At 43.8% G+C, this 27,608-nt stretch overlaps 2 protein-coding genes and 2 pseudogenes across 6 annotated transcripts in view; 2 read left to right on the top strand and 2 right to left on the bottom strand.

Annotated features, from left to right (window-relative positions):
• The window catches only part of LOC114500307 (mammaglobin-A-like), a 259,118-nt gene that overhangs the window by 186,163 nt on the left and 45,347 nt on the right, over positions 1 to 27,608 (bottom strand). Inside the window, exon 3 of one of the 5 annotated variants that reach the window (XM_036029575.1) lies at positions 8,679 to 8,685. The exons of the other annotated variants lie outside the window; for them this stretch is intronic. Coding sequence (XP_035885468.1) covers positions 8,679 to 8,685 — 7 coding nt within the window. The remainder of the gene's footprint in view (positions 1 to 8,678; positions 8,686 to 27,608) is intronic. 5 annotated transcript variants of the gene reach the window in all.
• Positions 1 to 27,608, bottom strand: part of LOC114500658 (secretoglobin family 1D member 2-like) — a 140,053-nt gene that overhangs the window by 91,384 nt on the left and 21,061 nt on the right. Inside the window, exon 2 of the mRNA XM_036029579.1 lies at positions 14,181 to 14,368. Within this exon, the coding sequence (XP_035885472.1) occupies positions 14,181 to 14,368 (188 nt within the window). The remainder of the gene's footprint in view (positions 1 to 14,180; positions 14,369 to 27,608) is intronic.
• On the top strand, positions 24,015 to 24,739 carry LOC118496631 (annotated as a pseudogene).
• LOC114499131 lies at positions 24,823 to 26,423 on the top strand (annotated as a pseudogene).

The following is a 27,608-nucleotide window of genomic DNA, read 5'->3' as shown; positions in this document are numbered from 1 at the left end:
AGATGGTTATAAGAGGACTAAATGGTAATGGGAAAAATACAATAAGGATTAAATTAAAAATGAATTGATGAATTAAACATTTAAGGTAATCTACTGAAAAAAAAAAAACCTATTGGATCTGATAAGAATTCTTCACATGAGCTGAACCCATGCTCAGCACAGAACAGGTCACTCGTCTCCTGTAGCTCAGCCTTTCCTATCACATGACGTTGAGGGAAAAGAGGGACTGTGGCAACAGGAACAGAACCAGCGGCATAATGCTGAAATGGACCTGCAGAAAATGCAGTGTGTTCAGGAAAATCCTGAAACTTTACTCACAGAGCCACACACTGGGTTCTTTGAGGAAACATTTACAATTTTACAGGTGTCCATTATTCTCAAATAATTCTACAGATTTGATGCTGCCCACACCAGACCTTAGTAGGGCAGGTGTGCTCTGTTTTGAATTCTAAAGTGTGGTCTGCAGGACTCAAAATGAGAACATTTGCATTTCTTGGTTAGCAGAGAGAATTCTGACTTTGGGCCCAGACTAGTGGATCCAAGGTCAGCTCTGGGTCCTTCTACCTGTAGATCTTCAGCTGGTACAGACCCTCCTAGACCCACTTTCCTCATCTGTAAAGTAAGGGTGATATCTTAGTGCTGACGTCAGAGGACTTGTGTTGGGATGAATGGATCCACAGAGAAAACGTGCTGCACACAGTGTCTGGGGTCAATGTCACCTCTTACACTTACATCAGGAAAGAACAAGTGTAAATACGAAGTCACACAGAATAAATAACCTCATTCCCAAGTCAAACAGCAGACTGAGTCTAACTGACTCTGCTAACAGGAGTGTTTGTTTCCCCCAAGTGCTGACAGAGTGTGCTTCTGAATTTGGCTCTGGCCCCACTGAGATTTCTATCAGTTAAGATAAGATCATTACTTTTCATTCACTTCATTCACTGTTTCATGATCACCTCTGAGTCACTGTTACTGTGAAGTTACTGAGTCACTGTTAAAACCCTACTATGGAATATTGGAACTAAGGGTAGAGGAGGGTGATAGGTGGGTTGGGTGTTACTTACCCAGGACATGTAGGGTCTTCAGACTGTCCTCAGCAGAATGTGTTGGCAACCATGTCCCTCGGGTCTCAGCATGACATTCAGGAGCTGTGTAGTGTTTTGGTCTTCAAACTGGTAAACACACACCAGAGGGATGAAAACTTCTAAGGGACAGGGAAATTGCTGTGTCAGGTTCCCCACAGCTGGTCAGGGGGCATTCTGTCTTCTGGACTGAGGTGCCAAAAGGACACTGAACCAGTGAGAGAGGTGACTCAGACAAAGCAGGGCCATATCCTCTCTTAATCCTGAAAGTTGGTATATGACATTTATTTTGATTTTTAACAAACTTTTACTAAAAAGTTATGACTGGGATTATTGGTGCCCCCTTAAACTGTGTGACTCTCCCTGCAAGTGGCAATTGGCCCATTCTCTTGTTCCCACTGTGACCTACAGGGAGTGAGGTTTTAGGGGCATACATGTGTTTCACAGGAATAAAGCAAAGCAGGAGATTTTGAGATTGGACCTCAGCCTTCTTCCCTTTGCCAGTCCCCAGAGTCCTGTCTGCAGGCAAAAGTTATGAACACCCTTCTGCTCACACCCCCACCAGTCCATCTTCTTTCCTGGGCTATCACTTCACCCAGAATGACCCCTGACAGTTCTTGGGACAATTCAGCTCCTTTCAGAACTGACTCTTCCACCAGGCAAAACCCAAACAGGGAATTAGGCAATCAATACTTTTAGGTTCCACAAAACTGTTATAATTTCTTCAAAAATATTAACCCAAAGTGACTATAGTAATAATGAATATGTACCAATGAATCTTGTAGGGTCTATCTGTCTATTTTTTAATTATATTTTCTTGATTATGCTATCACAATTGTCCATTGTTCTTTTCTCCCCTTTATCCTCCTCTGCCTGGTACATTTCCCCCAGGATTCCCCACCCCGTTAGTCATGTCCATGAACCGTACATGTAGTTCTTTGGGTTCTCCATGTTCCTATGCTATTCTTACCACCCACCTGGTCTATTTTGTACCTACCATGTATGCTTCTTATTCCCTGTGCCTTTCCCCATTCTCCTCATCCTCCTCCCAGCTGGTTCCCCTCCATGTGATCTCCATTTCTGTGATCTGTTCCTGTTCTAGGTGTTGCTTAGTTTGTTTTGGTTTGTTTTCTTTTTAGGTTCAGTTGTTGATAGTTGTGAGTTTGTTGTCATTTTACTGTTCATAGGTTTGATCTCCTTTTTTTATATAAGTCTGTTTAGCATTTCATATAATAAGAGCTTAGTGATGATGAACTCTTTTAATTTGACCTTATCTGGAAAGCACTTTCTCTGCCCTTTCCTTATAAATGATTGCTTTGGTGGACAGTGTAATCTAGGTTGTAAGTCCTTGCTTTTCATGACTTTGAATACTTCTTTCCAGCCCCTTTTGCTGACAAGATTTCTTTGAGAAATCAGCTGACACTCTTATGTGAACACTTTATTTTATTATTTATTTTTTTATTATCTTTTAATCATTGTTCAAATACAGTTTTCTCCTTTTTAATCCCAATCCTTTCCCCCCTCCCACCCTCCCCACTTCCCTCCCATTACCACCCTCCCCTTAGTTTATGACCATGTGCCCTTTAAGTTTGTTCCTGTGAGCCCTTCCCACTGACCCCTTAAATTCCCTCTTCTCTCCCCTCCCGTCACCGTGAGGCCTGTCCTCTATTTCAGTGTCTTTGGTTATATTTGCTTGTTTCTTTGTTTTGTTGTTTAGGTTCCTGTTAAGGTGAGATCATATGGTATTGTCTTTCACTGCCTGGCTTGTTCGCTAAGCATAATGTTTTCCAGCTCCATCCATGCTGTTGCAAAGGGTAGGAGCTCCTTCTTTCTTTCTGCTGCATAGAATTCCATTGTGTAAATGTACCATAGTTTTTTGATCCATTCATTTACTGATGGGCATCTTGGTTGCTTCCAGCATCTAGCTATTGTAAATTGTGCTGCTATGAACATTGGGATGCATAGGTTCTTTTGAATTGGTGTTTTAGTATTCTTAGGATAGAGTCCCAGCAGGGGAATTGCTGGGTCAAAAGGCAGATCCATTTTTAGTTTCCTGAGGAAGTTCCATACTGCTTTCCACAGTGGTTGTACCAGTCTGCAGTCCCACCAGCAGTGCACTAGGGTCCCTGTTTCTCCACAACCTCTCCAACACTTGTTTGTTGCTTTGTTTATGATGGCCATTCTGACTGGTGTGAAGTGGTATCTCATTGTGGTTTTAATTTGCATCTCTCTGATGGCTAGCGATATTGAGCATCTTTTCATGTGTCTCTGGATCCTCTGTATGTCCTCCTTGGAGAAGTGTCTGTTCAAGTCCTTTGTCCATTTTTTAATTGGGTTGTTTGTCTTCTTAGAGTGGAGTCTTGTAAGTTCTTTATATATTTTGGAGATTAAACCCTTGTCTGAGGTATCATTGCAGATATGTTTTCCCATACAGTTGGTTCTCTTTTCATTTTGATACTGTTTTCTTTAGCTCTGCAGAAGCTTTTTATTTTGATGAGATCTCATTTGTTTATTCTTTCCTTTATGTCCCTTGCTCTAGGGGACATGATAGTAAAAATGTTTGTGCATGAAATATCTGAGATTTTGCTGCCTATGTTTTCCTCTATTATTTTAATTGTGTCACGTTTTATATTTAAGTCTTTTATCCACCTTTAATTTATTTTTGTGTAAGTGTAAATTGGTGCTCGAGTTTCATTTTTTCACTTGTAGCTGTCCAGTTCTCCCAACACCATGTGTTGAAGAGGCTATTTTTACTCCATTTTATTTTGCTGCTTCCTTTGTCAAATATTAATTGACCATAGAGACTTGGGCTTATTTCTGGGCTCTCTGTTCTGTTCCATTGGTCCATGTGCCTGTTTTTATGCCAGTACCAGGCTGTTTTGATTACAGTGGCCTTGTAATATTGTTTAGTATCAGGTATTGTGATCCCTCCTACTTGGCTCTTCTTTCTCAAAATTGCAGCAGCTATTCGGGGTTGCTTATGGTTCCATATACATTTTTGAAGTGTTTGTTCTATGTCTGTGAAATATGCCATTGGTACTTTAATAGGTATTGCATTGAATGTGTAAATTGCTTTGGGTAGTATGGACATTTTGATGATGTTAATTCTTCCAATCTATGAACACGGTATATGTTTCCATTTGTTTGTGTCTTCCTTGATTTCTTTCTTCAGCGTTGTGTAGTTTTCTGAATACAGATCTTTTACCTCTTTGGTTAGGTTTATTACTCGGTATTTTATATTTCTTTTTGCTATATTGAATGAGATTTTTTTCTTGATTTCTGCTTCTGCTGTTTCATTGTTGGTATGCAGAAATGTTTTTGATTTCTGGATATTCAATTTATATCCTGCTGTTTTGCCAAATTCATTTATTATGTCAAGCAGTTTTTTTGGCTGAATCTATAGGATTTTCTTTTTTTTTTTTGATAAGTTTCTTTTATTTTTTTTTCTTTTTAAATATATATTTTATTGATTATGCTATTACAGTTGTCCCATTTTCCCCCTTCTCTCCCCTCCACCCTGTACCCCCCTCCCACCCACATTTCCCCCTTTAGTTCATGTCCATGTGTCATACTTATGAGTTCTTTAGTTTCTACATTTCCCATACTATTCTTGCCCTCCCCTATCTATTTTTAACCTACATTCTATGCTACTTATTCTCTATACCTTTTCCCCCTCTCTCCTCCTCCCACTCCCCTGCTGCTAACCCTCCATGTACCCTCCATTTCTGTGGTTCTGTTCCTGTTCTAATTGTTTACTTAGTTTCTTTTGGTTTTGCTTTAGGTGTGGTTGTTGATATTTGTGAGTTTGCTGTCCTTTTACTATACATGTCTTTTCTTTATCTTCTTTTCTTAGATAAGTCCCTTTAGCATTTCATAAAATAAGGGCTTGGTGATGATGAACTCCTTTAACTTGACCTTATCTGAGAAGCACTTTATATTCCCTTCCATTCTAAATGAGAGCTTTGCTGGATAGAGCAATCTGGGATGTAGGTCCTTGTCTTTCATGACTTGGAATATTTCTTTCCAGCCCCTTCTTGCCTGTAAGGTCTCTTTGGAGAAATCAGCTGACAGTCTGATGGGAACTCCTTTGTAGGTTACCATCCCCTTACGTCTTGCTGCTTCTAGGATGCTCTCCTTCGTTTTTACCTTGGCTAATGTAATTATGATGTGCCTTGGTGTGTTTCTTCTTGGATCCAACTTCTTTGGGGCTCTCTGAGCTTCTTGGATTTCTTGGAAGACTGTTCCCTTTGCCAGATTGGGGAAGTTCTCCTTTATTATTTGTTCAAATACGTGCTCAATTTGTTGCTTTTCCCCTTCCAATTCTGGTACCCCTATAATTCGGATATTGGAATGTTTAAAGGTGTCTTGGATGCTCTTAATCTTTTCCTCAATTTTTTGAATTCTTATTTCATCATGCTTTCCTGCTTGGTTGATTCTATCTTCCTTCTGGTCCACTGTATTGTTTTGAGACTCAGATTCCTTCCTTTCACTATTGGCTCTCCTCCGCGTGTCTTCCTGCATCTCTTGTATGGTAATCTGCATTTTTTCATCTAAATTTCGTCCAAAATCAACCAGTTCCGTGAGCTTTCTGATCACCAGTGTTTTGAACTGTGCATCTGATAGATTGGCTAATTCTTGGTCGCTCAAAAGGATGAGTCCTGGGGGACTGATCTGCTCTGTTGAAAACATTCCCCCCCCCCCCCCCGTCTCTCCTTTTTTTTTTTTCCGGTCTGGTGGCTCTTGTTACGGTGGGGGGCGGAGCCTTAGGTGCTCACGGGGGCTGGGCACCCCAGTCGCTAGATTGTGACGTTATATGTGGGGGCGGGGCGTGAGCGGGAGCGGGGCGGGAGAAAACAATGGCGGTAGTTCCGTTCTCCTGGACTCAGACCCTTGTCTGGGCTTCTGGGCCGCGAGTTCTGTCCTGGTCCACAATCGCTACCCCTCTGGGTCTGCCAGCTGCAGCTTGCGTACTCAGGGATCGCTGTTGCCTTCTTGCGCGCCGGATGGCTTTTGCGCCGATTTCGTGCCAAACCTTCCCCCGACCTCCGCGCGCCGCTGACCCGAGCCAGCCCCGCGCCCACCCGGCTGGTCTTCTCCTACCAGTCCGGATGAACGCGTCTACTTCAACTTCTTGGCTGCCCGACTTCCATTCAGATAAATCCTCTGCCGGCTCTGGGTGTTATTCTGATAGTAAATTATTGTTGTGAATTATTGGTTTTCTAATCTTGGTTGTACGAGGAAGTACGGTGCGTCCACCTATTCCTCCATCTTGCCGGAAGTGTGAATCTATAGGATTTTCTATGTACACTATCATGTCATCTGCAAACAATGACAGTTTCCTCCTTTCCGATTTGGATGCCTTTTATTTCTTTTTCTTGTCTGATCACTGTGGCTAAAACTTCCAGTACTATATTGAATAGAAGTGTTGAAAGTGGACAGCCTTGTGTTGCTCCTGATCCTAGTGGAAAAGGTTTTAGTTTTTGTCCATTGAGTATGATGTTGGCTGTAGGTCTCTCATACATGGCCTTTATTATGTTGAGGAATGCTCCCTCTATTCCCATTTTGCTGAGTGTTTTTTACCATAAATGGGTGCTGTACCTTATCAAATGCTTTTTCCATATCTATTGATATGATCATGTGATTTTTGTCTTTGCTTTTGTTTATGTGATGTATTACATTTAATGATTTGTGAATATTGTACCATCCCTGCATCCCTGGGATGAATCCCACTTGGTCATGGTGTATGATCTTTTTAATGTATTGTTGGATGCGGTTTGCCAGTATCTTGTTGAGGATTTTAGTGTCAATGTTCATCAGTGATATTGGCCTGAAATTTTCTTTCTTTGTTGTGTCTTTATCTGGTTTTGGAATTAGGATGATGCTGGCTCATAAAGAGAGTTTGGGAGTCTTCTATCATTCTGGATTTTTTGGAATAGTCTGTGAATGATAGGGGTTAGTTCTTCCTTAAATGCTTTGTAGAATTCTCCTGTGACACCATCTGGTCCAGGGCTTTTGTGTGTCAGGAGTTTTTTGATTACTGCTTCAATTTCATTTGCTGTTATTGGTCTGTTCAGGCTCTGCTTCTTCTCCATTGAGTTTTGGAAGATTATATTTTTCTAGAAATGTGTCCATATCACCTAGGTTTTCAAATTTCTTGGCATATAGTTCTTCGTAGTAATTTATTACAACCCTTTGTATTTCTGTGCTATCAGCTGTAATCTCCCCTCTTTCATTTCTACTTGTGTTTATTTGGGTCTTCTCTCTTTTTTCTTCATGCCTCTGCCTAAAGGCTTGTCAATTTTGTTTATTGTTTCAAAGAACTAGCTCCTGGATTCATTGATCCTTAGAATTGTGCTTTTAGACTCTATGTCATTTAACTCTGCTCTGATCTTGGTTATGTCCTTCCTTCTGCTTGCTCTGGGCTGCCTTTGTTGTTGTTCCTTGAGTTCTTGTAGACGTAGGGTTAGGTTGTTAGTTTCAAATACTTCTATCTTTTTTAGGTATGCCTGTATTGCTATGAACTCCCCTCTCAGGACTGCCTTTGCTGTGTCCCATAAGTTTTGGGTTGTTGTGATTTCATTTTTATTTGTTTCCAGAAACTTTTTGATTTCTTCCCTAAATGCATTTTTGACCCATTCATTGTTTAGTAGCATGCTATTCAATTTTTATGATTTTGAGTGTTTTGGGTTTTTTTCCTTGGGGTTGATTTCTAGTTTCAGTCCCTTGTAATCCGAGAAAATGCTTGGTATGATTTCAGTTTTCTTGAATTTGTTGAGGTTTGTTTTATGTCGTATCATGTGGTCTATCTTGGAAAATGTTCCATGTGCATTTGAAAAGAATGTGTATTTAGCTTCTTTGGGATGGAGAGCTCCATATGTATCAGTTAAGTCCATTTCCTCTAGGGCATTGTTTAATGCCACAATGTCTTTTTTGATATTTTGTTTGGAAGGTCTGTCCCTTTTTGACAGTGGGGTGTTAAAACCCCCCACTATAATTATGTAGCTATCAGTATCTTTCTTGAAGTCCTCTAAGACTTCCTTTATGTATTTGGGTGCTCCTATGTTGGGTGCACATATGTTTACAATGTTTATATCTTCTTAGTGGATTCTTCCTTCGAGTATTATGAAGTGACCTTCTGGGTCTCTTTATGGCCTTTTTTTTGGAAGTCTATTTTGTGTGATATGAGTGTTGCTACCCTGGCTTCTTTTTCCTGTTCTTTTGCTTGGATAATATGTTTCCAGCCCTTCACTTTCAGCCTGTGTAGGTCTTTTATCCTGAGGTGGGTCTCTTGTAGGCAGCATATGTGTGGGTCATGCTTTCTTATCCATTCAGCTATTCTATGTCTTTTGATTGGAACATTTAATCCATTTATGTTTAAGGTTATTATTGATAGGTCTTAGTCATTGCCATTTTTGTACTTGTGTTCCTCTCTCTATCTGTCTCTCTTTTCCTTCCCTTCCTTAAAGCAGTCCCTTTAGCATCTCTTGCAGAGCTGGTTTGGTGGATGTGTGTTCTTTTAGACTTCTTTTTGCCTGGGAAGCTTTTTATTTGGCCTTCTATTTTGATTGAGAGCCTTGCTGGGTAAAGTAGCCTTGGTTGCAGACTTCTGGTTCTCATTACTTGGAATATTTCTTGCCATTCTCTTCTGGCTTGGAGCCTTTCCATTGAGAAGTCAGCTGCTAGCCTTATTGGGGCTCCTTTATATGTTACTTCTTGTTTCTCCCTTGCTGCCTTTAAGATTCTCTCTCTGTCTTGAAATTTTGCCATTTTAAATATGATGTGTCTTGAAGTGGGCCTCTTTGGGTCCCTCTTGATTGGGACACTCTGTGTTTCCTGGATTTGTGTGACTTTTTCTCTCATCAAATTAGGGAAGTTTTCCATCATTACTTTTTCAAGTAGGTTTTCTATCTCTTGTTCTTCTTCTTCTCCTTCTGGTATCCCTATTATATGGATATTATTATGTTTCATATTGTCTTGCATTTCTCTTAATCCCTCTTCATTCTTTCTGAGTCTCTTTTCTTGTTCTTGCTCTTTCTGGGTGTTTTTTTTCTACTTTGTCCTCCAATCACCTGATCCGATCTTCTGCTTCATCAGTCCTGCTTTTGATTCCTTTTACCGTGTTCTTCAGTTTAGAAATTGTATTCTTCATTTCCTCTTGGCCCTTGTTGATAGTTTCTATTTCCTTTTTCATGTTGATATAGTTTTCTGTGAGCTCGTTGTAGCTTCCCTGTAGTTTCTGGTAGCTCATTGTGAGCTCACTGAGCTTCCTGATAATCATTGCTTTGAACTCAATATCTGATAGTTGAGTTGCCTCTATTTCATTTAACATTCCTTCTGAGGCTTTCTCCTTTCCTTTCATTTGGGGATTGTTTCTCTGTCTTCCCATTGTTCATGAGACTCTTCTTGTTAGCCTCAGCTTCTTAAATTGGCCTGTTCTGGCTCCCTGGGTTTATGGTGTGAACTTCTGTGGTAGAATACATGTGAGATTCAGTGGTGCAGTGTCCTTCGGTTATCCTGGTATTCACAGCTTCTACCTACTCTTTTTTGTGATCAGTTGGTAGGGTAAGGCAAAATGGTTTAAGACAGAAAGAGAGTATTCTATGATATTTACAGTAGCAGGCAGTAGACAAGAGATAAGGATCCTTTGGCTATGTATTATGTTAACCATGATCTTCCACCCCATTAGCCACTTTTTAGAAAGGATGGAAAGCAGATAAGACTTGTTGGGGAGGAAAGGACTGTGAGTTGGATGTAGGAAGCAGTGAGGCTGCAGGAGGTCACATTCTGAGGTAAGGTGAGAGTAAAGAATAGTAAATAGGTGTAGTGTGTGAGTGAATAGAGTTAACCACTACAGTAATAGAGTTAGGGAAACCGGAAAGTGGGATGAGGTCTGGGAGGGGTGTGGTGTAGTATTTACAATTGTATGTAATAGGTCTGATTTACAGTAATATTAGAGCAACAATCATATGACAGAATCTATGAGATCTAGATAACAAGAATATGGAGTATAGAACCTTGAGTAGTGTTCTAATGGAACACAAATGAAGGACAGTAAATTAGCAATACACTATGAATGAGATAACAAGGGAAACCTATCAAATGATACAGTATAACCAGCCAAGCATAGAACACTATACAGTAAAAAGAGGAATACCAAAATACTATTAAAGTAAAAAATGTAAGAATAATGAAAAAAAGATAATACAAATATGCAATAACTTGCAGGTTCAAAAAAGGGGGTAAAAGCAGAAGATGGAATAAAGAAGAGATAAATTGGAAAGGAAGGAATAACACTAGAGTGAAAGAGAAGCATAAGGAATTGAGAGATATAAAAATAATAAGAATTAAAAAATAAAAAGGTACTTAAAAATAAAATCAAATAATCAGACAAAAAAAACCTTCTTGTTGGTTTCTAACTGGCCAAACCAGTTTTTCTGGTCTTGCTGGCTTCAGCAAGGTGAAGGGCAATTGGAATCCCTTCCCAGTCAGAACACAGCCTCTGGAGTATTGTCTCCAGGGCTAGGGTAGAAGGTTTCCCCAGAGCCAGTCTGGTGCTTCCCCCCAGGGCCCTGGGTGTGGGTCTGGGTGCTCTTAAGTGCGCTCTCTAGGGCTCCGGGATCCCTCAGAGGGCACTCACCTTTTCCTGGTTTACAGTGTGAGCTCTGGGGATCCCAAGGATGGTGCACTTCCCCCGATTTCTCAGCCATGGGCACCGGGAATCCTGCGGAGCGCTAGTGCCTTTTCCGTGTTGAGGGCTGTGGGATCTGGGTCTTCCACTAAACCACACTGTCTCTGGGTTGGGGGTGGGGTGCGCGGCTAGGCCGCCTTTGGGTGCACAGACTGGGGCACACACTCTCCCCAGGGCTATGCGTGGGTGTTCACAGGCTCTGTGTAATTGTCCCTCAATCCTCACTCCCCTCTCTCTGCTTTCAAGCAATGAGGCCTCCTCCAGTGTTGTTCAATTCTTGTTTGGCTGGGGAGGGAGCAGTTGACCCAGCTCTCTCCTGAGTGCCCTGAGGCAGACCCGGGCACTGGGCCTAGGGGCTGCAACCTCCCTGGTCCCTGTGATGATCCCTGGGCCCTTATTATCCTGAAGCAGTCTCGTTACCATCTAGTTTTTCAATGTCCACTATAATTTTTGATCTCCTATTTTCATAATGTTCTATTCTTGGCTTTTTGCTCTGTTTCTCCATAGAGTGGTTAGTTTTTCTCCCATATGTAGGCAGAAGTGGAATCTGCTCCCTCCTACCATGCTGCCATCTTCCTCCTCTCTCCAATTCTTACATTTAGGAGATGCAGTTCTTGATGAAGCTACTCAAATTCTGCAATTGCTGCACATAGAAGAGCTCAGAGAGATGCAGACCAAAATTATTGCAGCCATGGTAGCTGTTCAGACAATTGCTGCTGATCCAAAGACAGACCAGAGCCTTGGGAAAGCTAGAAGGTGAACATTTTAGGATTCCAGCCTCTCACTGACCCAGCACAATTGGGAACCATGTATGCCCTGGCATGTGTTTGGAAATCAAACTTCACACTTGCAAGGAAAGTATCCCAGAAAATTGACTATGTTTGAGAGATTTACCATCCTTGCTTTTTCTTCCATAAAGCTTGGGAAAGTTCTTTCTTGTCTTCTTGTCTCTCCCCATCTTAATGCCCTTATATGTCAGAAAGGAAGGTTTGCATATGGGAGAGCGAAGGTGGAGGTAAAGAAGAGAGAGGAAGAAGAGGTGTTTGCACCCAAGGTGAAGTTTGAGGATCACACAGGCCCGAGCACACTAATTTCTGAGTGGAGTCATGAGTCTCATGTCATCAGAGTGGAGAACCACTGAACATTTGCATTAAGTAAGCTTATATGACAAAGCAGGGCTTTGGGTTCTGAACACTGACCCTGTCACAGAGTGTAAGATAGTTTTAGGAGCAGAGTTTCACAGAACCACAGCTGTGATTCTTGCAGAGCATTCTACATGTTATACTTTTGTCCCCCACACCTGGAGAAAATACCTTCCCTGAAGCTACCATGCATGCAGTGCTGTGTCCCAGCAGGCACTGGAAACTGATCCCAGAGCCTAGAGTGTGCCAAGTGCTCTAAGTTAGCTTCCTCCCTGGAGATTGGGCCCATCAGCCTAGGTGGGACTCCCAGGGGAGAGGTAGGCTGGGTGCAACAACTATTCTTGGACAGTTCTTCCTTCAGTAAGTGCTCTGTGTGCATGGGGTTGGCCTGGAATGCAGTGGGATGCTTGTTTGTGGGGCTTTAAGGAAGATTGAAGGGAGGAAGAGTTGCCAAGGGTGGTGAGCAATGTGAGTGTGCAGAGTGCAAAGAGTTCCCTGAAGGCTGAGCCCTGAGATTCCCTACAAAGCAAGAAGTGGACAGAAAACAAATTACCCTACACCTTTCCAGCATGGAAATCCAGTGAGGGGCGAAGACCAGGCAGGCTGTTTGTGCTTCTGATGGGAATGGAACAACAGTGGGGATGCTGGTTGGGAACCATGTGACTGCTCAGGGAGGCAGCAGTTCCCTCACCAAAGCCTAGGGGTGGGACCCTTTGGAGTGCTTTTGACCCCTCACCCCCTTTTTTATCCTGGCCCTGTGACTGGGCATCTGTGCAGAAATGTGGGATGGCTCCTAAGCCAGCAATCTCTCTGGGATCCCTCCCTCAGGCCACCGTGGTCACTGGATGATGTGTCTCTAGAATGTACTATGGACACCACCTGATGTCCACTTCATGACAAGAGCCACCCCAACTCCAGGGACAGACTGTTGGACAAAAACAAGACAGGGAGAGAAGTGCAGGGCAAGTACTTTATTGAAGCAAGACGTTGAAACCTTCACATTTTCCAGGGGTGATCAAGCCATCCTTGAATGACAGAGGCGCTCATGTGCAAGATTTTTCAAGTCTAGTTGTTACATTGGGCCTCTAAACGTTTCTGAAATAGAGAGAGAGAGGCAGGCGATGTCAGTCATGCTTCCCCTGGTGATGACACGTTCACAGGGGCTTCTGTTCACATCAACATGTGAAGAACATCGCACCCAGCAAAGGCACATGGAGGCACCAGGCAGGAGAGCCCAGTGGGCGGGAATTCAATAGTGCTGGTGCACCCATCACAAACCATGTAGGACAGGGAGGAACATGTCCATAGGCTGACAAATAAATGCTGAGTGACCCAGGTGTGGGACTTGGGTTTCAAATGGAGACAGGAGAGGGTCAAGGATTGGGCTGAGCAGCTCAGGATTTCTTTGCTCCGAATCCCAGGTCCATGGGCTTTACATTTTCACTGCAAAGTGGTTGCACGTTGACAGAACAGGATGGGGAAGAGAGGGAACATGGGACATTCTGCTTGCAGGAGATGTCCTGTCTCCTCGTGGAGGTCAACCTGACAGCACGTGGACATCCCCACACTGAGCATCCAGCCAGTGTGGGAATTTGTGCCAAAACTCCTCATTCCAGGGGTGGACCAGCTGAGAAATTATCATAAATATCTGATTTCTTCCCCAACACATAAGAGAAGTGTGTCAACTCCAGGCAAGGCTGCAGAGGATGCAACAGGGAGGGTCTCTGCCCACTGCCTATGACAGGTGAGGGTTAGGAAAGTGGGGCAGAGGGACAGGGAAGGGCCAGTTCTGTGAGAGCTGGTGGAGCCCCCAGCCAGCCACACCTCTATCCTGACAGAGGGTCTGGGCCAGCACCACCCCCATCTGCTGTCTCCCCTCCAATACTCCCCGCCCTCCATGAGACTCCCCAGGCACTGTGCCAATGAGTGAGAGAGTTGGTTCTCCAACCTCTGAAACCTCCCAGGCAGGCAGGCAGCAGTCTCTGCCTTTCAGCATCACCACCTGGGGCCTGGTGGTCCTCCCCAGGACACTGTGGGTACACCTGCCCAAAGAGGTAACCCAAGAAGGAGGAACATACTACCCATACTCTGCATCTTTAGTCTAGCTCAACAGATGTCATGTCATCCACCCCGTGGCCCTGGGCCACTCTGTCTGTAGTGACAAGGGGGCATGTGCCTCCTCACCCTTTCCCACAGTGCAGCGCCCTGATCTCCCTCCTGGTCATGCAGCTGAGCAGAAGCCCCTACAGAAAAGGAGGAACCATTTACCGCAACGTTGTAAAGTTTTGCTCTGTCTTCGAAGGGCATAAGGTCTACCCATTTCTTCACTTTCAGCGAGGCCTCAATAAGTTCTTGACGTGGAAGAAATTTTACAAGGTTGATCTTGTAGAACGATTCAGGTTCCAAAAACAAGCTTCTAGCTTCAGACATAAGAGCTGGACAGGCTTTTGCATTTGCTGGAGCAGAAGAAGAAACGCAATTGATTTAAGGAAGTCACTTTTTCCCTCATCATCCCCTGACTTTAGAACTAGACAGGAACACCAGGGGGATTTATGGTCCCATCCCAGAATGGTGCCAATGACAATGGGATATCCTAGAGGTGGTGACTGCTCAAATCACAGAGCAGCAACAGGGTTGGTCCTAGAAAACAGGTTCACCCAGCCTCAGTCAGTGGTTCTCCTGTGTAGGTACATGTACACATTTCCAAAAATCTCCTGCTTTGCCGAAACTCACTTTCCCTGGCTTTCAGAAATGAAGGTTTTGCCTGTCCTTACAGTGACATGTTCTTTGGTCCTTGACATCAGAGGAGAAAAGCTCTTAGTGACCAGTCTTTCCACTCTGGCGGGAGAGGAAGATCTCTCAGAGATTAGAGAAGAGGGACCAAGTCTGCAGAAGAGCAGGGATAATGACTGAATGTTGGAAGATGCTGTTTGTGGAGTAAATTAACAGTAGAATTATGTCATTGGGTGAAGACAGCTAAGAAACTTAGAAAGGAATCTGAGGCTTACACACCAACCAAAACTAGCTCTTCTCATCTGCACTGGATACAGAATTCCTTTGAGATGGGGGAAGATGACTACTGGAGCCTGCGTTGGGCTCCACAGGGATTGTGCTGAGAACTGAAGTCACCACTCTTCCTGGTCTGGACTCTCCATCCCCACCCCACACTCTGCTCCCATTTCTTTACAACCACCTGCACCAGGGCATGTGCCCTCTTACTCTCCCATGTCACCTGGTCACACAGCGACTATTCAGAGATGGGGAGAGGTCAGATCAGAGGAAACATGGGGAAAGAGGAGGACTTCAGAAAGTCAGCGGAAAGAGAGTCAAAGTACTTGGGTCAGAGGCAAGGGCGTGACGACATAACAAAATATTGTCAGATGAATGGCTAGAAAACACCTAGAACCGCAGTCACGATGGTCCTAACATAGGACTGGTTCTTCCCATCCTGGGCAGACTCCCAGAAAAGGAGCAGGGTGTGTGCATGTGTTGAGTGTGGCTGCTTCTGACTGATTCCTGAGAGAGCCAGACCACACTGGCACTTGTTGAACTGAGAACTCTCCTAAAACCCTCCCATCTTGAACATTCTATGAGTGTGAAAGGCAGAGTTTGAGAGCTGTGGGCTCAACTGACACCAAAGACTGTGTGAACAGGAACAGCTGGTGAGACCCAGAGCTGGCTCCATACACCCTTTGTTTCACTTCATGGTCAGAACTGCTCTTGCTGGTGGCAGTGGAACCAAGGATGAGAGGAAGCTTGGGAGGATGAGCATTTGTTCAAGTCACAGCTCTGCTGAGTGGCCGGTGTGATGCACAACCAAATCTTGTCTCACCCTGCTGCTTCAGAACATAGATCCTAGATGGGGAGTGAGGCTTCAAATGAGAAACTCTTCAAAGTGGCCTGAAAGGGTTTTCTGGAAAGTTCCAGGGTTCTGGGAATTGATACAGGAGCCTTGGCATTCAGGGGTCTACTCCACAAGTAGCAGGGCTGCTTTGGATTTTGGTTCGTTCACGCCTCCTCCCCAAATAAGTTACCTACTTCAGAGAAGGTTACTTACCTGGGCTGGTGGTAGTCTGATTAGGAGTGATACTCACCCTCATAGCAGCAAAGGGCCAGAGTGACCAGCAGGACACACAGATACAGTCTCATGGCCGATGTTGCTCTGAGTTCAGCTTTAGCAAACAATGAGCAGTTAGCAGCTGGACTCAGCAGCCTGGGGAGCCCAGGGCTATTTGTACCCAGTCAGCCTCACAGGTCCTGCCCACTCAGACGTGGCAGGACACAAGGCCTGGCTTCCAGCCCTCCCTTCCTCACTGAGGCCTGTTGCCAACCATCATGGACACAGCCCTCATGACTTGGTCAACCACACACATTGCTGACACCAAGCACATCTCCTTTCTGGCAAACAGCAAGAATGGAGTTTTACAAAACTATAATCAGTTGATTGGCATGTGTCCCCCAAAGTTTAGCTTCTCAACTGGAGTTTCAGAAATGTACAATCAGTGGATTGATGTGAGCCTCCTTAGAATTTAGCCCCTTAATTGTAGGCAGTGACTGGCTTTGCTCATCTGTCTCAGCCTCGCACCTGGCACAGACAAGAGGATTGGCACATACTCATGGAATGTTTACTTTGAGTGCACCTTTAGTGCAAAAGGATGCCTGCTGGGCCAGGGTCCCTTTGGGCACTTGAGGGAGTAAGCTCAGTAGCACATGGACACTTATGGAGATATCAGTGATCTGGCTCATGAGAGATCACTGTGCGAAGAGAAAGACTACCTCCCCAGCTCCGACACTCTGACTCTCATCTAAAGTTTGAAAAATGGTGTAGCAAGCATTCCATCAAATCAAGCAGGAAACTGTCCTAACTGATGGTTCCCTTGTCAGTTAGCAGGGTGGCCCCTCCTGGGTCCTCAGGGTCTCAGCAGCAGCAGTGCCCACAGGGCCCATCCCCCTTCTTTCCCCAGCCATGTGCAGGCGCTCCATGGAAGGCCAGGAGCATGGACCATTCTCCCAGGAAGAATGGGAAAGACATTAGAAAACAGTCTGGGTACAGAGGAGTATGCTTGAGGGCCTCTCAGAAGACATAGGATTGGACATGAAGTGGTGTTGGGAGGAGGTATCCAGTGGGAACTGAACAAGGTGGGACTAGACACCATGAACCAGGTAGCTGGTACAGACCACAGGAACCCATGCATGTTACCCTGAAACAGCAGTGCCCAGTGGGACAGGGACAACTTTGTGACTGGAGACAGACTGGGCCAGGTCAAGCAAAGGGCCCCTGTGCCCAAGCTGTCCTGGGGATGGAGGGGTAGCTGAGGCAATACCACTCCACTTGCCCCAGTGCTTTCGCTGTGAGGCAATGGGACCTGCTCCTCTTATCTGCTGGGAATGCCAAATAGAGCTGCTGGGTGGGAAAGAGTGTGGCTGTTTCTTGTAAACTTAATTTCCTCTGACTGTATCACCCAGCGATTACACTCTGTGGGGACAAAGGTGCCACCAGGTATGCCATGCTTATCACAGGGAAGGCTGTGCCTGTCTGGAAATGAGGGGTAGATGGGAGCACTGTGTACTTTGTGCTCTATCTTCTGTGAACCTAAAACTCCTAGAACTAAAAACTAGTCAAGAATGAAGGCCCAGAGATTTCCGGCAAGATGGAGGAATAGGTGGACGCACCGTACCTCCTCGCACAACCAAGATTAGAACAACAATAATTTACAGATAGAATAACGCCCAGAACTGACAGAGGATTTATCTGAATGGAAGTTGGACAGCCAAGAAGTTGAAGTAGACACATTCATCTGCACTGGTAGGAGAAGACGAGCCGGGCGGGTGCAGGGCTTGCGCGGGTCGGCAGCGCATGGAGGTCGGGGAAAGTTTGGTGCGAAATTGGCGCGACAGCCATCTGGGGCACAAGAACGCAGCGGTGATTCCTGAGTACGCAAGCTGAGGCTGGCAGACCCAGAGGGGCAGTGATTGTAGACCAGGGCAGAACTCGCAGCCTGGGAGTCCAGAGAAGGGTCTGAGCCCAGTAGAACAGAACTACCGCCATTGTTCCCTCCCGTCCCCACTCCCGCTGCCGCCCCCACATATAACATCTCAACCTAGTGACTGGGGTGCCCAGTCCCAGTGAACACCTAAGGCTCCGCCCCCCACCGTAACAAGAGCAACCAGACTGAAAAAAGAAAAAAGGAGAGACAGGGAAAAATATGTTTTCAACAGAGCAGATCAGTCCCCCAGGACTCATCCTTTTGAGCGACCAAGAAATAGCCAATCTATCAGATGCGCAGTTCAAAACACTGGTGATCAGAAAGCTCACAGAATTGGTTGATTTTGGGCGCAAGTTAGATGAAAAGATGCAGGTTACCATACAAGAGATGCAGGAAGATATACGGAGGAGAGCCAATAGTGAAAGGAAGGAATCTGAGTCTCAAAACAATACAGTGGACCAGAAGGAAGATAGAATCAACCAAGCAGAAAAGCATGATGAAATAAGAATTCAAAAAAATCGAGGAAAAGCTTAAGAGCATACAGGACACCTTTAAACGTTCCAATATCCGAATTATAGGGGTACCAGAATTGGAAGGGTAAAAGCAACAAATTGAGCATGTATTTGAACAAATAATAAAGGAGAACTTCCCCAATCTGGCAAAGGGAACAGTCTTCCAAGAAATCCAAGAAGCTCAGAGAGCCCCAAAGAAGCTGGACCCAAGAAGAAACACACCAAGGCACATCATAATTACATTAGCCAAGGTAAAAATGAAGGAGAGAATCCTAGAAGCAGCAAGAGATAAGGGGACAGTAACCTACAAAGGAGTTCCCATCAGACTGTGAGCTGATTTCTCCAAAGAGACCTTACAGGCAAGAAGGGGCTGGAAAGAAATATTCCAAGCCATGAAAGACAAGGACCTACATCCCAGATTGCTCTATCCAGCAAAGCTCTCATTTAGAATGGAAGGGAATATAAAGTGCTTCTCAGATAAGGTCAAGTTAAAGGAGTTCATCATCACCAAGCCCTATGTTATGAATGCTAAAGTGACTTATCTAAGAAAAGAAGATAAAGGAAAGACATGTATATTAAAAGGACAGCAACTCACAAATTTAACAACCTCACCTAAAGCAAAACCAAAAGAAACTAAGTAAACAATTAGAACAGGAACAGAACCACAGAAATGGAGGTCTCATGGAGGGTTAGCAGCAGGGGGGTGCGAGGAGGAGAGAGGGGGAAAAGGTATAGAGAATAAATAGCATAGAATGTAGGTTGAAAATAGATAGGGGGAGGGCAAGAATAGTATGGGAAATGTAGAAGCTAAAGAACTCATAAGTATGACACATGGACATGAACTAAAGTGGGGGAATGTGGGTGGGAGGGAGGTACAGGGTGGAGGGGAGAGAAGGGGGGAAATGGGACAACTGTAATAGCATAATCAATAAAATATATTTTAAAAAAATGAAGGCCCACATCCTGTTGGGGTCATTTTCTTCAAATAAAGAGAAAAATCATACAAAAACTAAATTAATGAATTCACCATGTTGTGCAGATGGTGGATCGCCTGTCCGAGAAGTCTACAATAACCTCCTAAAAAACACTGTCAGAATGGATGAAAGTTGCTTATACAGCTGAATATAGGACAGCCTGTGAATGATGCTGTCTTGCCATAAACCTGTGTCACCACCTGATGCAACAGAAATAAGGGCACCACTGGCAACAGGAACTCCAGCAGCAGCAAAAATACACTGAGGTTCACACAGTTCAAAGAGGCAAACCTTGAAAGATAAAAGCAGCAAAAATACACTGAGGTTCACACAGTTCAAAGAGGCAAACCTTGAAAGATATAAAAAAGGAATCTGAAAACACCAAGGCTCACACCTTGTTCCTGAAGAAATGTTAGAAAATGTAAAGTCAACTATTCACAAATTAGTGTAGAGGTTTAATCTTGCCAACATCAGAATCCTAAATGGGCAGTTTTACATATTGTTTTGAATTGACAGTGCTGTTTGGACTTTCAAATTTAGGATGTGTTCCTTTACGGGGTTGTGAGGTAGAGCCCAATTTTAGGGCCTACCTGGGTTCAAGCTCAGCTCTGGAACTTTCTACTTCTGGGGTCTTCAGCAAGGTACAACACCCTCTCAGCCTTAGTTTTCCTCATCTGTACAATAAGTCTAGGAGCAAAGACTTGTGTGAGGATAAATAAATTAATTCAGGGACAATGCTCCGAACAGTAACTGGCAGTAAAAGTGAGCTGTTCCAATTATGCAATGAAAGGAAAAATGTAAGTCCAAAGTCAAAGAGAATAAATCACCTCACTCCCAAAGACAAATATCAGACTGAAATGTAGTCAACTATGCCAAGGTACAATGTTGATTTACCTAAATGCTAATTGATTTTGCTTCTGAATTTGGCTCTAGTTCCAGTGGAATTTCCCTTAATTACAAAAAGATCATCACTTTTCAATTACTTCATATCCTATTATATGATCATATCTAAGTGACTGTTATTGTTATTTTTTAATCCTAAGTACTGTATTTTGGAATTAAGGGTATAGGAGGGTGGTGGGTGGGGTAGGTACTATTTATTTTAAGACACAAGAATCCCTGGACTATGGTCTTCAGCAGGACACAGTGGTGACAAATGTCCTTCAGCAGTGGTTGAAATCCCAGGGCTCCTTCAGCTCTCTGTGTCTACGTGGGGAACAGGAATGTGGGGGATGGAAACATTGGAGACATCATCACTTCTGGATCAGGATGTCCACATGTACCCTAAGATACAATTTATGTATCATCTGGTGACACTGGTTGTCATGTGCCACCTCCTCTGCATAAACATCCTTGTTCCAGTTTACCAAGGCAAATGATGTACACGTCATCTGTCAGATCCTACATGACATTGACTCCGCACATGCAACTCCAGGCTCCAAAGAGTTCAGTGTAAGCAGTATTTTGCAGGACACAATTTATTTCTACAGAGAGGGGTCTCTGTGTCCTGGCTTTGAATAACATCAAAGAAGGACCTAACGTGCCATGGCTGATGAACTATTAAAATATAATTGTAAGTTGCAGATCCCACTGTCAGTCTTGGCCCATTCTCCAAAGGTATACCTGGAGTCCAGTGACATCGGCACCACAGACTTATCCTTTTCACACGTGCACAATCAAGTGACAAGTTCTTTCAGAGTCAAGACCTCTATGGATGAAGAATGTGACTAAACGGGACTCATCTTTTCTAATACATGATGCTCTCCTGGGATATGTAACATCAAAAGCAGGCCTCATCCAGCTCATCAAGAAATGTATTCATCAATAACATTTTACTTTGATAAGAAGTATCAAAAATGGAAAAATATATGTTGGGCTTCCCCCAAGGCTGCAAGGATCTGTGATGGTGCCCATATCATCCATGTGCCTCATCTGACAGACTCCATTGGCATGGTACCACTTTCTCCTCTGGCTTGTGCACTGAAGAGCCCCTGAGATGTATGCCCTGAGGATTCAGGGACACAAGTGATGGCTGCACCTCTCCTTTCCTCTCTCACTGGCCTCTGCCTACAGCCCTATGTTCCCTAACAATGACCTGACTGCTTGCTATGAGCAGTGAGCTGCCAAGGGAGACCCACAACCAGGAAAGTTCTGGGGGCATCACAGATGGCTCCCTTCCCCTTGTTCAGCAACTCTTGCTATAACTCCATTGATCTAGGATGGCTACATCTTTTTTCCGTGTTGTAGCCATGTGTCTCAACTTAGGAGGAATGTTATCTAACACATACGCAAATTCTTACACATCAAATTACAAGCTCATAATCCGCCCCCATCCCAGAGTTCTGGAAAGTCACACAGATCTAGTGATAAGGTAAAGACTGAGTAATTATAAAAAAAAAGTGGCTTCAAGCACTCTCAGTGTTACAGTGACTCCCCAGGCTGTGTGCAAAGGTGCTTGGGACTCTGCTCATGTGACCTGTCCTGGGCCCAGGATTCTTCCAGGTGGGACCCAGTGATCTTCTTTACCAGGAGAAGATGGTCAGGTGTCAAGGAGTCTCCTTCCACCCTGAGCTCTTTTCAGCAGGAGCTAAGGTTACCAGGCCAGAGGAGGCTCTGTTGCAGTATGTGTTCTACCTGGATACCTGATGTCACACACAGCTATTCCAGAACTGCTTGAATGCCATGATGGTAACCTCTTCACTCAGTTCTTTGTGACCCTCCCCACACAGGGCAGGTGTGTTGGCCATCCCTGAGGTCTGTGCTCCTCAGTGTATGTCAGCCCAAACATGAACAGGAAATGGGGGGTCTGCAAGTCTTAATCACACAAACCTTTCACCACTCAGTATGGGAGTTTGAGTCCTCTGCACACACAGGTGCCACTTAGGATGATAAAAATAAGCAGGTGTTGTATGTCCTGACCCTAGAGAAGAAAGGACATATGTTGGGACACCTGTTGGATGTTGATGGAATTTGAGTAGGGATTCTGGAGGACCCCCTGGGAAAAGAGGCCAAAAGGCCTCAGGGCGGGTCAGATAGATCAGGAAACTGATGACCTAACACTCACTAGAAGATCCTCAAGACTATTTACTTTGCTTAACTTTAAACCCTGCTCACCAGAAAGACCTTTATTCTTGAACAGGCTTTTGTAGTGAAGGGGACAATAGAAGTCTTCTGTTCCTTGTGGGTATTGGTCCTCATTAATCCCTAAGCATCTGACATTCATGTGCACGTAGCCTTGACATCTTCTGTAAATCCCTGTCATTGTAGATCTGCTGCTCTTTGGTGTAAGACATAAGACTGCACAGGAATAATTGTTACTTGGCATTGCTCAGTACACAGGTATTGACTAATAAAGCTCATGTGTTGGTTAGTTGATGTATTCATTATGCTAATAAAGTCAATTTGTATCTTGCTGCAGGCTATTATTTTTACCTGATATGAACTTTCTTACAGGTCAGATAAATGGCTTCCACCAGGCTGAAAAGTAAAACCAAGCACCTGTAGATAAGGTCAGTGTGTGCTAGAGCAAGTGTGTTTGCATCACAAGACATGGGAGCGTTTACTGTGTCACATTCCACTGACTGGTCCCACTGCTCACCCTGCAATCCCCCTGCCAACCACATGCAATCTGGCTCTGGTCACAACCATTTCACTGAAATCCCTCACTTCTTACATGTCAATCCTGCAGCCAGCTCTGATTTTGTATATTGTAAGAGGTAGAAGTCTTGTTTTCTCTCTTGCTGATGGTTAGTAGCCATGTCTGATGAAAAAGAAGTGTTTTATCTCTGAGTTGTGATGTCGCTTATGCCATATATTAAGTTCTTTCTGTGTGGGCATCCATTTTTGAGTTACTTATCATGTTCCACAGTGTAGTTGTCTATTTCTAAGGCTATACTAATCTGGATGAAGAACAGTTTTTTATTAATTCACTTTTAATATCTGAGTGAAAAGTAACCACTCAGTGTTCTTCCTAAACTTCTTGATCATTTTCAGACATATATTGTTCCATGTGAATTTTTAAATAATTTTATCCAGTTCCCCATTAAGCTTCACTGGCATTCAGGTTGAAAGTACATTGAACTTATATACCAAGTCTGGAAAAATTGACATTTTTATAATTAGTCTTCTAAAGACACAGTATATACTACCTTATTCATTAGATTTGTTCCTAGGTATTTTATGGTTTTGTCACTTTTACTAATGAGACATCTTCCATTTCTAATTCTCACTCTGTCCTACAACATACACAATATCTTGTATTTTTATACATTGGGCATGTATTCAGCCACTTACAATGTATCTCCTCATACTATTTTAATACCCTTAGTGGTTCTCTGTGATCCAGTCTCATCTCTCCTGTTGAAAGATCATGTTGTTGACAAGCCTAAGAATTTTATGCCATCTATGCAAATATTTAGAACTATTTCATGTTCTTATTTTAGTATGACACTTAGAATTTGCAGACCCATGTTGACTAATACTGGGTTCATCAGCGATTTTCCCCCACCCTTGTTATAATGGAAGCACATTTAGCATTCACTGTTTCAGAGTAATGTTTGTGGATAACTTTGAAAATTGATTTTATTGATTATAAAGATTTTTCTTCTATTTCTACTTTCACTAGAATTTTTATTAAGAAAGTTCACCAGGATTTCCTCCTTGGAACTGGCTGGGAGGAAGACCAAGTGGCGTCCATTGGCCCTGGGACTCAGAAAAATTCCTGTGCTTGCTCCGTTCCCAACAGAAATGTCTGCTGTCCACACAGACAACACAGACTTCAGATGGGAGCCCTCTGAAGTCTAGAGACCAGGACTCTGGCAGTGGAGACACTATTGGAGACCCTTCTTACACATGTTATGACTGGTGGGCACCAATAGGAAGGGGCCCTCTAATGAGAAGAGAGGCCACTGCAAAAAGCCTCAGGTTTGGCTGCATCTGGTGAACAAGCAAGTGAGAATTTTTGGAGAAGAGAATAAAAGCGGAGGGTGAGTCAGTTTCTCAAGGAGAAGTTTCTGGCTCCTGTAGAAGATATTGGGAAACAAGGTGATTTGATGCAAAGTTTTGGGGGAGAATTTGTGGATGACCCCAGTACTTCTGTGACCTGTGTCAATGTGGTTCAGGCAGCTCAAGCACTATTCTCCACTGTTACCTGGCTGCTTGTTTTCGCTGACATGGCAGGTGTCTACAAATTACTTGTTAAGCTGGAATTTTTGGAATATGGTAGCTTGAGACAGAGGGCTGATTGTGTTGAACAAGACTTGGGAATACAATATAAAGCCCAGGAACCTCAAGTGGATAAACTTAACATCACGGCGCTAAAAGGTAACACGAAGTGAAAGATGCTGACCATCATGATCTTGTGGGAGTCCATAAGGATTGATGTTTGTCTTTCACATCTATATTTCTACCCCTCATTTTCTCTTCCCTCTCTCTAATAAGTAAATAAATACATGAATAAATAAATAAATAAATAAATCTCTCAAAAAAGGAAATGTGTGCTCAATTCTGCAATAGATAAAATGATGAAGAAGAACAGAGACCTGTGAAGATATCTTTCACAAACTGTCACAGACCCATAGTCAGATTCATTCCTGAAAACCAATGTTCCCCTATTAGTACTGATTGAAGCTGCAAAGAATGGAAATGAGAAACAAGTTAAAGAGAGTGCCCAAGTTTTCTGAGAACATGCCAACAAATTGAGGTCACCACCATGGCCAATTCCATTTCAAATAGTGAAGAAGATATCAAGCTTCTTCAGGCATCTGCAAGCCAGCTAGAAGCCCTCTGATCTCAGATTATCAATGTTGCATTGGCTGTAGCACTAAAACCACAGAGTAAACTGTCCCAGAGGTATGTGGATATTTTGAAAGAACAATGGGAAAAACCAGTCCATGTTCTCACAGATGGTGTCAATGATGTTACTTCCATTGATGACTTCTTGGCTGTCTCAGAGAGTCACATATTGGAAGATGTGAAGAAATGTGTCATTGCTCCCCAAGAGAAAGATCTGGATGGGAAGGACCACAGAGCTATTGCAATCTGAGGCCCAGCAACCCAGGTCTTTCCTGCAGTCACCTCAGCCAAGGACAACTATGAGCCAGGAGACCAAACAGAGAAGGTGCTGGAAGCTACCATGCTTCTCTCCAACACAGTCATGCCATATTTTCCTGAGAAAGTGGATGTAGCAGTGAAAGCCCTCAGTTTGAATTCTGCCAGCCCATGGATGAGAGTGAGTTGATTGAAGCCTTTTACTTGGTGTGCAATGGCATGGGGAACACCAGGAGGGCTGGTGATAAGGACTCCCGAAGAGTTGGTGTCTCTGACTTTGAGACAGAAGACTTCCTTGTCTGAAGTAGGACAAGTGTCCAAACAGGAGTTAAATACCGTATAGCTAGCCAGATAGCCTGGGCCATCATGGCTCAGCCTCCCCAAGACCAAAAATCAAACACTGAGAAACAGGCAGCCAGCTTCCAGGAGAAAAGAGTAACTTGGACTCTGAGGTGTTCATAAGGAATCAGTAGTAACAACACCATTATGGGGCCCAGGCAGATGAGGGTGATTGTGGTGGAGGTGAGGGACTTCGCCTGAGGTCTGGAACACTCAAAAATGCATCAGCTGTTCAGCACTGTCAAGAAAATTGACAAGGCAATTTTCAGGATGGACAAGGATGGCCACACCACCCCAGATCATTGCCCAGATGAGGTCTGCAAGCAGGACCTGCCAGCCTCCCATTAGTGAATTGCCCTACACAGTCACCAGCTTAACATCTATAGCAAGGTCAAGTCTGAGTTGCAAAACCATGGTGGGGAGCTCATTGTCTCTGGGGTAGACAGTGCCATGTCCATCATCAGGACTGTGAAGAACTTGAGGAATGCCATAGTGCAGACAGTGAAGGCTTCCTATGTGGCCTCTTCTGAATACCAGAGGTCTCAGAGTATGGCTTTGTCCAACCTGATGGCTGTGTCATGGAAGATGAAGACATCTGAGAAAATGCTTGGGGAAGACAAAGAAAAAAGACAAGACATGGGGCGAGATTAAAAGGGGAACTCCAAGATGCAGGTGAACCCCGTGCAAGCCCTCAGCAAATTCTGAACCATGGACAGCATCCAAGGCTGCACTAGCCAGCTGTCCTCTCCCCTTGGGGCCCTTAACATCAGTCACTGTTTTCACTAGAAAGTTTTGGCAGAATACAACACTGAAGTCAGTTTGCCCAGATTTTTAAACTTGGCAGGTGAGGATTTGTGCAATGGCCCACTTGTGTTTAAGTCAGTCACAAATACTCTCAGAATTTAGGAACATATTTCTAGCTATATTTTAATAAGTTAAATAAAAATAAAAATGTCATAACCAAAGAGAACCCCACATTAACTTGAAAGTACTGCTCTTGACCAAGTTTGATGCCCATTGTCCTAGTATGGCATCAGAGTCTGAACGCTGGGGAGAGCAGACTCACCCTGGGTTCAGGGAGGGGCCTTTCACCAGCCCTGTGTCCTGACATTTTGGCTTCTATTCAATGACCAAACTGAGTCAGGGAAAGCAAAGTGGGTATCTCAGGAAGCTGTTCCCAGAGGAGCAATGTCCCTTAGAAGCAGATCTGAGAGGGAGAAACCACATGAAATTCAGTAAAGCATAATCTGTCATGAAGAAAACTGATTATTTACTTTATGACAGAAATGAGAATTTTAATGCATGGGCACAATTACTAACATACACTCCACTGCAGAACACATCAGCCAAGTTACCTTTTGTCAGTCTATAATGTTGTGATGCCATAGTCAGAACATCCCTTTTCCCTTTCTGCCACCTCAAACACACATATGACATTGGGCTCCCTTCCAGTACTTGCAGTGTTTCCTGACTGGGCATGCAATAGAGCCTAGAGCCTTTGCATCTACTAGAGCCTTTGCTCTAGTAGAGCCTTACTAGATCTACAAAGTATGTTTGTACTGTCTTCTTTGAGTTTCATGAAGTTGAATGTTTTTTAACTAACTTTTCATAATAAAGTTCCTCTTAACACCCCCCCCCCAAAAAAAGTTCGCAACATTGCACATTTGTTGAGGTAAGAATGTCAACTAAAGGCTTAGAAGTTGAGGTGGACACTTGCACCTGGAATCTGCTCCTTATGTTTAACTTGTTAAGGTAAGTCTGCTTTCTGGACTTTGACTAATTGGCACACAGCACAAATGTCACCATACACACACTCACTTACATGCCACTGTTGAT

Source organism: Phyllostomus discolor, chromosome 6, assembly GCF_004126475.2.
Source record: "Phyllostomus discolor isolate MPI-MPIP mPhyDis1 chromosome 6, mPhyDis1.pri.v3, whole genome shotgun sequence".
Taxonomy (NCBI): Eukaryota; Metazoa; Chordata; class Mammalia; order Chiroptera; family Phyllostomidae; genus Phyllostomus; species Phyllostomus discolor.
Note: the sequence above shows the minus strand (reverse complement) of the source record. Positions and strands in the feature narration are given on the sequence as shown.